General features: G+C 34.9%; 1 protein-coding gene across 1 annotated transcript; it reads left to right on the top strand.

Annotated features, from left to right (window-relative positions):
• Positions 1-8,033: 8,033 nt before the first annotated feature.
• Positions 8,034-9,691, top strand: LOC129254635 (uncharacterized). Its single transcript, XM_054893173.2, has 2 exons — positions 8,034-8,118; positions 8,487-9,691. Exon 2 carries the CDS (start codon positions 8,602-8,604, stop codon positions 9,628-9,630), a length of 1,029 nt encoding a protein of 342 aa, XP_054749148.2. The 5' UTR covers positions 8,034-8,118; positions 8,487-8,601; the 3' UTR covers positions 9,631-9,691.
• Positions 9,692-10,165: the final 474 nt, after the last annotated feature.

The following is a 10,165-nucleotide window of genomic DNA, read 5'->3' as shown; positions in this document are numbered from 1 at the left end:
CTATTATACAGGCACTCACGCAAGCTGACTGTGTAGTATAATTCTGCGTATTTGTGTGCGTTTGATTTTATGCAATTAAGTATACTATCAGCAATTTCATGTACTTCTGCATCAAATCTACATGACACAAATTACTTGTTTATATTTTTTAATTATGCAAATAAGCATATGAAATGTGCCCTAAATGTGTTTTGTTTTGTATGTTTTTGCCTTTATCTCTATTTATTAAACTAGTAGAATGCTAATTTTTGGTGAGAATATCAATCATTTATAACAAATACCCACAAAAAATTTCAAAAAATATAATTTCTTATATATTTTTTGTTTTTAAATTTGTATTTCTTTGTTTTTTTGTCAAACCTTTTGTTGGAACATGTTCCAACTAACCCCTTCAATTTTGTTCTAACTAACCCCAGATGCCCATTTGACATTTATAAGCTTACAGCACAAAAAGGGACTTCACCATGGTATATTAATAACCTTATTTTGTAGCTTGGTACAAGTGTCTATTATACCCCAAACTGGCCAATTTTGATCTATAAACTTCTCTGAGATAATAAAACATTTCTGAAAGAGAAAAAAATTACTCAAAAGGTGAAAATATAAAAATACCTTTCTATCTTCACCAGGTTTGTTGCACATGTGTTGTCTGTAATATGGTGGATTGCTGTTGATAATGGCAATAAATTGAGGTCAGTATTGCATAAATTTATTTAAAGGTGTTAAAGAAAATTACAATGTTTCAACTTATCCCGCGTTCCAACTAACCCCAATCTCCCCTATCTATCTATTCAACTGCTGCTAACTATTTAAGTACTCAATGGGCAAGACATTTTTGTCTAGCTTCATTTTTATGGAATTACATTACTTTGCAAAATTAAGGATGCTATAGTTTTGAGAATGACCATTTAGGAATATAAATATCTGCCAGTGTTATATTTCCAATATTCGTCTGCGTTTCTGGCCGTATTTATTCATTATTGGGTTTATGTGCTATCAATTTTTGATAATCCCGTGATAAACTTTGGCATTGTAGACCAACTCCATTGTTTCCACTTGTAAACGAAAGAAAAAGATTATTCTCATAAATTTAATTGCTTTTCCCTTTTTCATTAAATGACATACCATATCAATATCCTTTAGTTTGTCACCCTCACACACATCCAAACTCTCATTTACACATTGGTAAATTGCCACTTGTTCTAGTATACTAACACTTGGTCTACTTTCCGTTTGGTCTCATCCCACGTGATCAATGTCAAATTATAATATTTTTAATAGTCCATATGTCATCTTGTCCAATATCCAGCATGTCAAGTTAGGGTATGCCAATTTCGTCTCAAATCCCATTGGTCTAAACGCCACTTCGTCTTTATGATTAGATAAACTGTTTTTGTGCAACTTTCCCTAGACGAAATGCAAAGGCAGACGAAATAGAAATAAAATCATCGGGGCATTAGACAAAACGGCAATTAGACTTGGTGGTTATTAGATGAGGTTTAGTGAAACCAAACGGAAATTAGATCAAATAGGTGTAGCCCACGTGGTATATGACTATCATAGAAGAAGACCAGCTGCTTGCAGACCAAATGAATACCCCCCCCCTAAATTCCCCACAAATGTACAATTCACTTTCTTATGACAAATTATTTCTATGATTACTAAAAAGCATGACCCATTGCAAAGTGTTTTCGAAACCCCCGGATCGTCCCCGAATATTATAGAAATAAATTTAGTTTAATATTTCAATGTTTAAAAACACAGAACTTCTTCCTTAAATTGATAGAGAGGATCAGCTGAATGGAAAGAGATTGACATCATCAATATCTTACTCAATTAATTCAGACATAATCATCCACAATCCATTTATACCCGTATCCATATATCTATTAACCATTACTACATTTTGCCTGCCCCATGATGAGGATGCCAGGTTACGCCATCGATCATCGATAGTGTCTAGTTGTGCACATCCGTATATCATGTATATGGTTATTGAGTATAGTATCGATATTGGATCTCAGCCACCAGCAATAATCATTACTTTGACACAACGAAGTCTTCTAAATCGAGTTTATAAATGAATGGCTCTGCATGGGAAACATGGCATCGAGAAAATACTTGGGTATAATAATCTTTGGAATCTTGCAATTGCCATGGGAAAATTCAAATGGTATGTAACAATTGTTGTATATAAAAATTGTAAGAGAAATTTCAATCATTCATCCATTCCTTTTTTCTCTCTCTAAGGATATTCATTGCATGTGATTAAAGAATATTCCAAGAAGTCTCAGTTAAGCTTTGGTATGTAGGCATGAGACAGAATGATGATAAGTATTTTTGTAACGCAAAAAGATTCATATGATTAGCTATATTTTGTTAAAAATTTTGTTCATTTCACTGAGGTCATTCAAGAGTCTTCTAGAACTGGACTATTCAGGAAAGAAGGAGAATTTCTTTTTTTTAAAGACAATACTAGAATACTAGGAGTTATTTTGAAAGAGGAATTATCAGTTCTCATCTGGATCATAAACCTGTTCTGAAAATCATTTGTCAACTCATAGATTGCTGAAACCGATTGTTTATCATCATCATCATCATCAATTTCGTCTTCACGGACATTTCAACTTGTTACAGTGACTCTACTAATTATCCATCGCGTTTCAACATCAATTTCATCATCGCCAGCATTTTGGACTTTAGGAACACCTTGTCAGCCAATTCGGATTATTTGGATTTTCATAATTTTGGATTTTTCCGAACTGACTCTTCAAAATATGTTATTTTTTGCCTTGTTTAGTGTATGATCTATTTACCTCTAAATAGAAAAGGCAAACAATTTCTCTATTACTTATTTGTCCAATATCGCAACACAATGAAAATTCATTTGATTCCGAAAAATGATTGTGACTAATTTTTTTTTTTAAGGAAGTGTTTCCAATTCATTTCAAATGGAATATGCTATCGTCACGGAAGTGTCGATGTTTACTGATTGAATGTATGTTATATAATTGTGCTATTAAATTACATTGTATGATTTCTGTATCGTTAACAGGAGAAATGATGAGGTTAACTTGTAATGACTCTTCAGCTTCAAATCTGACATCTCCTGGATATCCCAATAATTATGGCTACAACCTAAACATCATGTGGAATATCACGGCACCGTCAAATAAAGAGATCGCAATTCTCTTTCAGGATTTCAATACTGAAAAACTTGATGACGTGTTGGGCATACATGACCCTGAAAGGGCCTTCAATAGCCGCAACTATTCTGGAACAGGCCTAAATGTTCCTCCCTTTCTATCAACAGGGTCGTCTCTTCGCGTCACTTTTCAATCAGACCGTAATGAAGGCTGTTCAGGATTCCATCTAGCACTTCATTGTTTTGATAAATCAGGTTTGTGCTTTACCAAATTGTTCAGTTTGTGGTCGTTTGTTAAAAAAGAGAAAACTAGAAATGAAAATCCATGATATACGGTAGAAAAGCCTCATTCGTGAAATGTTTCGCATGCTCAAGAAGAACATATAGGAGAAACCGATAGGTCTATTAAAAACTATACTTTAGATGATTTTTTTTTATCAGAGCTGGATATGATTTATTGGTTATGACTGATTATTGTCATGATTGTAGAAGATAAGCATGAACTGATCCTTCTTCCTTTACGTTTTGGGCTTTCCTCGTAATATTTTAGAATCAGAATTAATTACACCGTTTCGAATCCGGGGGATTTAACCATCATAAGTAAAACAAATAGACCAACTTTAGAAAGTTCTCTGCCACCGTACTGCCCTTTGTGGGTAAAGTCTGTTTTTAACAGTTAAACACGATTAAAATGAATTCTGGACGGAATAAATTAATATCTTATACCTATCAGGCTGATGGTAATCATGTTGGCCTACTCCACGAAGGTGTACTCACTGCCATCGTTTGCATGGTATCAAGATACTGTATGTTTGGCAATTAAACAATATCAGCAATAACACTGGAAACTACGTTAGACACATACATGATTGCATCGAGCGCAGCTTTTCGGAAACGAACACTCATGCAAGTTTTGACAAATGGGCTTGTTACGTATGTTGATAGTGAAAATGATAAATAAGTATGATAATTTTGTTCCCTCCCTATTTAAACAGATGTGTTCGAAAGAAGAATTGGACAATATTGATGATGCCAAAATAGGGTCAAAATCAAAATTTTGACATGCAAACCCTTTCCCCATGTTCTCCTTTGCACTGTTCAATCGATTTTGTTTTCTCGTTAAGCACCCAGAAGCCCACTTACAGTAGGTATCATTGTATAGTTTGTAAAAGGAAAGATTTTTCTTCTCAAAATTTGGTTAGGAAGTTTAAAGGTTAAATATCTGTCTCATCATTCAGAAAGAACAAAAAACGTAAGACTCAATAGCAGTATGAAGGCTAATGAGGGAATCTTGGAGGTCTTTAGACATGTTAGAGGTCCTCGTCTTCAGGGCCAATGGATTCCAGTTTGCACAGAAAGCTTAAACTCGTATCCTGCTGAGCTCACCTGCAGACAGCTAGGCTTCCCTGGGGTCTATCAATTTACAAATGAAACAAACATTCAATACAACGACTCTACTTGTGCCAGCATCGTATGTGATAAATGTAAGTAAAAGTGTTATAACTGGCACCTGGTCCTTTGTTATAGAGCTTTAACACGTTTTAATCTTGATCAGTAAAGAGTTGCTTGCCAAAAAAAAAAATCGTTATTTATTTACATTATAGTGGTAGACTTACGATCAGTATAATGCATCATATATCTACTGTGTTTGATCAATGAAGGTTCGTAAAAATTATTAAAATCAGTTATCAAATTTCCGACTGTTCTTCTTTCTTTTGTATTATGTTCATTCTTTGTCATGTTTATATTTTGCTTTCTTCATTCTTACACGTTTTGATATATACGTATAATTTTAGCGATATATACACTCAGACTCCCTCAACCCCCCCCCCCACACACAATGTGTGTGTTTGTGTCAGGTAAAATGGTTGACATTATTAGGAATTTGACTTAAAATGCAAATACTGTAGGATTGTCCTGACGTTGTTATGAATGACAATTAAAATTTTACTTGACAGTAGCAGTTGAAAAGGCTTCATTATGATGTTAAATTCTTGCAACTTTCTTCGGATAATCCGATTATCAGCATGCAGAGAATCTAAGCTGAATATTGATATTTGGTGACAGCTTGTTTGTCCTATCAGATTTTTTTTTCCACTACGGTTTTTTTTTCAGCAAACTTTTTACTTCAACAGTGTGTTTGGAATATGACACAACAAGAGCCATCCAAAGCTAGCAGGTTACAATGTTTCAGTAAGTATTTTTTGCTAATTTAGATACTTCGTCATTAGCCTTACTTTTCACTCTGGAATCATTCAAATTACGATATTTTTTACCGTGTGAAAGGGCGGATAGATACTTTCGCATCGCAAACATCATTCGTGTTTTTATGGTTATTTTCATATTGTTTTATGAAATTATCAATTGTTTTTGTGAACCACTCAAATAGTATATTAATATTTCTTACGATCCGCAGATTTTGCATATCGTGGGTGCTATTCACTTGCTACTAACTACAAACTCTACCTGAGATCCAATGACACTGACGTAGATGAATGCATACACACGTGCTCTATGACATCCTCAGAACTAGCAGCGATCACGGGAGACGGATGCTACTGTTTCGATGTTTCTCAATCCTCGATCCACACTGAATATCCAGACGATAGCATGTGTGCTCGAACAGGATACAACATTCATGTAGGAGACGGCATTAAGATATGGGCCTTTCATTACAATGGTATGAATTATTACAGGTTAAGTCTAAAGATAGAGACGGTCTAGCTGTCTTCTTTCAAATTAGGCCTCGTCTGCGCTTGAATAAAAATAAAGTGTAGTCATGATTACCTCAGATTTATCATGTTTTTTTTCTACATAGCGGGATTAAAATGAGTGTTTTGATGACAAATCAGGGGTCTGTTTTTTAAACATGATGTAATAATAATTGTGCAATGATACTTTAAAGCTACCACTCAATTTGAATGACTAATAGTTATTGAAATGGTACATTTGTTACATGCCTGAAACGGAACCCTAATTAATAATTGTTTCGGAATATATGATAATCCAAACTAAGTCTAACTTGCTCTAGAACTTGTATGCGGGATTTTTTTATGAAAAAAGAAAGAATTGCAATTATTTGACATTACAAGTGCAGAAACCTGGTTATAACTCTCAGACTAGTTTTATTGTGATGATTAGATCACTGGCTGATCAATTAAAGTCTGAAAGTAAATGACATGAATCACATTGATTTCTTTTCTGTTAAAATGTTAAGATCAGAACAAATAAATACAAATTGATAAATTTGTAAAGTGTTGTGAATTCTCGTGTTAATTTTCTAATTTTTTCTATTTTCCACGTTCAGCTACTATCGGGTTCTGTGAACACCCTGGTGATGTTGATCATGGATGGTGGTCATCAAACTACACACATCTAGGCTCTACACTCAAATTATCATGTGAAACTGGTTACGTCATTAATGGAAGTGAATTCATCGAATGCAAACCAAATGTAGTCTCCACGAAGATGGGCCAAGATTGGGACAAGACGATTCCAGATTGTCAGAGGGCAACAGAACCCCAAGAACCAACACAAAGTGCGTGATATATTCAGTTGAGATCATTTGATTATAGTACCATTTAAAATAAAAATCGATACATGCAGCGCAGGCGCAACATTTAACCAATTGATAAACGGGCCCCGATACAGTATAAACATGATCACCATAAAGAACATACGATATACATAAGACAAAAAACTATTTCAGTGTATAAAAAACTTTCAGGTATATTACATGTTCATTTGTTCTAAATAGCGATGGAACAAAATAGCTTGGTTTAGATGATTTTGAAAATATAAAGCCCCCCTTTTTTAGTTATACGAATTATTGTTACAACTTACCAATACTGTATTCCCGGCACAGTCCCGGGATAGATTTCATGTATCCATTCACACTGCAGCAGGTGATTTTTACCCTCCGTAACAAAACACGTGTAGGCTGGTGACCCCGTAAGTGACCGACTCTAATAAACCAAAAATACTTGAGGCGGGGAATCGAACCCATGTCATTCAAATTTAAAGACGAGAGTCATAACCACTAGACCACGACACCCCCACATTTATAGTAAACATATCACAGGTACATTCTCGGGACAGTTCCGGTACTGTAGCGGTGTTTGTGGCCAGTACGTGTGAAGACGGTATTTCACTTTTCACATTAGGTCAAAATCGCATACAACGGAAAGTGGTAAGGAGGCGGTGTTTTAATCCCCTTTTCAAACAAATCAACAGCACTAGTTACTATACTAGTAACATGAGTAATAGAAGGTAAACCGGACAGTCTCATTCGGTAGTTTCACAGTACGTCCAACTCAAGATTACATAAATAAATGAAGAGGAGTTATAACAATACAATACATTTATGAAATCTACAAAGAATAAACCATAAATATGAGTTTATCATGACGTAATATAAATGATAACGACACCGATGATTAAGCATCGTTTTACTTGTGAAGAAACATTTCAATTAATTTTTCCCCTGCAAATTACAATAACTACTATGCTGCAACCCTTGGTGTATTTTCATATTAAAAGATCGTTTGTTTTATTAGTCGATTGTGTAATAGGGGACCATATACTTCTCGACAATACCGTTCATTCAGTCATGTCAGTAGAAAGTAACTTTTCTATTCTTACTCCAGCTTTCAAACTAAAATGATATCATATTTTTTTATGAGCATTTGTTTCAAAAGTGAAACATAAAGCGTTTTGGTTTCAGGTATATAGAATGAACATGTATATATAGCTACATGTAGATCACAATCAAATTGATTGGTCCTATCATTTCCATCGATATTAATAGTTTTCTTACTCTATGAATTATATCGAGATTAGGCAATAGTAAATTTGATCTGATATTTACTTTATTCCTTCTTAGAACCCAACAGGGAAGGTCCTCTTCAGCTACGGTTACGGATTACTATCAGTGTTTCTCTTTCATTAATCGTTGCTGTGATTTTGTATCTAAGGTATGAAATTATTTATTGTGTCTGCTACAACTGAACCAGTTCAGTCTATATTATGACATCTGCCTGTTTCTTAACTGCAAACTAAGATTTCTCTATTGCACAATAATTATTTCTGCATGGGAATACCGTTGGGGGAGAAAAGGCTTTACACAGTTTTGGAATCATATCTTGCGTTTTCAATTATACCATCATACTTGATCACTATTTTAACCTAATGTTTTCTTAAAAACATAATTGCTCAATTCCAATCAATTCTCAAAATCTTAAACTTTTTATATAAATATATAATGATGCAAGTTGTAACTTTTGAAGGATAAACAGGACGAAAAGGAAAATATGATAATCATTCTTTTAAAACTATTATGCAGATACAGATGCCGCAAGTCAAAGAATTGTCGAAAAATATGTTTGGGATTTACCAAGACATTTCCAAGAAAAAGACAAGCGACTCGTCATGGCGATGATATATCACTCAGCTCCAACATGTCTACTTCTGAAAAACATCTACATGTCAACTCATCACAGGTAAGCCTAATTCCACCTGAACCCAACAGACAAGACGAACAACAGAGTAGGGTTAAAGGAGAAGATACTTCTGTAGCAATGCTCTCAGCGGTTGAATGCGCTACGGTCAACAAGGATAATCACGACACTCGAGATTCGTCTACAGACCTCATCAGATGCGGATCACGGACAGATTATTTTTACACTGACATACCCACCAAGTTGACTCAGATCCCACCGTGTGTTAAATCACACACCATGAAGAACCGACCACTCCCGGACTGTCCAAAGGGTGGATTAATCAAACCTCCTGTACCTCCACGCAAGGCTCATACCTTAACACGCACTGATCAGCTGAGAAATTCTGACACGTACCACAAGCCTTGTACGCCAAATAATATTCACTATTCGCCTACCTCTATTCGGGGGAAGACACAGACAACCAAGAAGGCACCCGGTGGGTCTACGCCTTACGTGAAGCCCAAAAAAAGCAAGCGTTATCAGAATAATGGCTTCCCGAAAAACAAAGATGAAAATAACCTTGAAGAAGGTACCAGTACTGAATCATGGCAACACCCGGGTGGCAACCAACTACCTCGAAGTTCTTCAGATGTGTCACCATCAGAAAATATCTCTGACGTAACCAGAAGTCAAACCAACCTAGACCAAGATAAACCTAGGTTTTGTGGAGAAGGTATGAATTTTGAATCTGATTCTTCTCCTCAAATCGCCCCTATTGTTCAAGACGTAGTATACTGTGATATTGAGGAAAGATGTCGGCCGAATACAGACCAGGTGTCCAAGGGAATCCTTGAAACTGAAGGATTCAATGAAAATGAGAAATCATCTAACATTCATCAATCTTGCAACATGTATCACACATTGGAGTCGACAAACTCCAATGAGAGTCCAGTTGCTTGTCCAGAATATGAATGTATTGATAACATGGGTAGAACCGATAAATCTGATCTTGCGTATGATCATTTTAACTTTTTTAACGTCAAATAATTAGCAATGTAACTTCACGCTTCAAAAGCATACGCAATGAAGGTTAACCTCTCACTGCATAAATATGGTTGTTTAATAATAATAATAATAATAATTGTACATTTATATTGCGCAACTTCTGTTCTCAACTGCGCATTGCAATAATCTTTGATAATGGATACAATACAAATTTATCATAACATTAATATTTGTTATATATGATATGGACTTTTGATAGAAATGCGTATATTTGAATGCGTGACATTGATTTTTTATCTTGCAATAAGTATCATCATCATTCCATTATGTGCAAATGTCGTGACTCGTGCCAAAATGCATCAATAAAACAAACAACAATCCATTATGATTAATAATAATATATCACATGTCCACGTTGATATTGCTTGCTCTTTATCGTTATCTACGTGCATAGTTTATCACACAGCATATATAGCGATAAAGAAACTCAGCTTGCTAGCGGATGTAGCGTTTCAGTGGGTCTAAATAGATCATCTAATTTATGTTGTAGAGTTGATCTTAACTGTAAAGTAATTGT

This window comes from Lytechinus pictus, chromosome 1, assembly GCF_037042905.1.
Source record: "Lytechinus pictus isolate F3 Inbred chromosome 1, Lp3.0, whole genome shotgun sequence".
NCBI lineage: Eukaryota > Metazoa > Echinodermata > Echinoidea > Temnopleuroida > Toxopneustidae > Lytechinus > Lytechinus pictus.
Note: the sequence above shows the minus strand (reverse complement) of the source record. Positions and strands in the feature narration are given on the sequence as shown.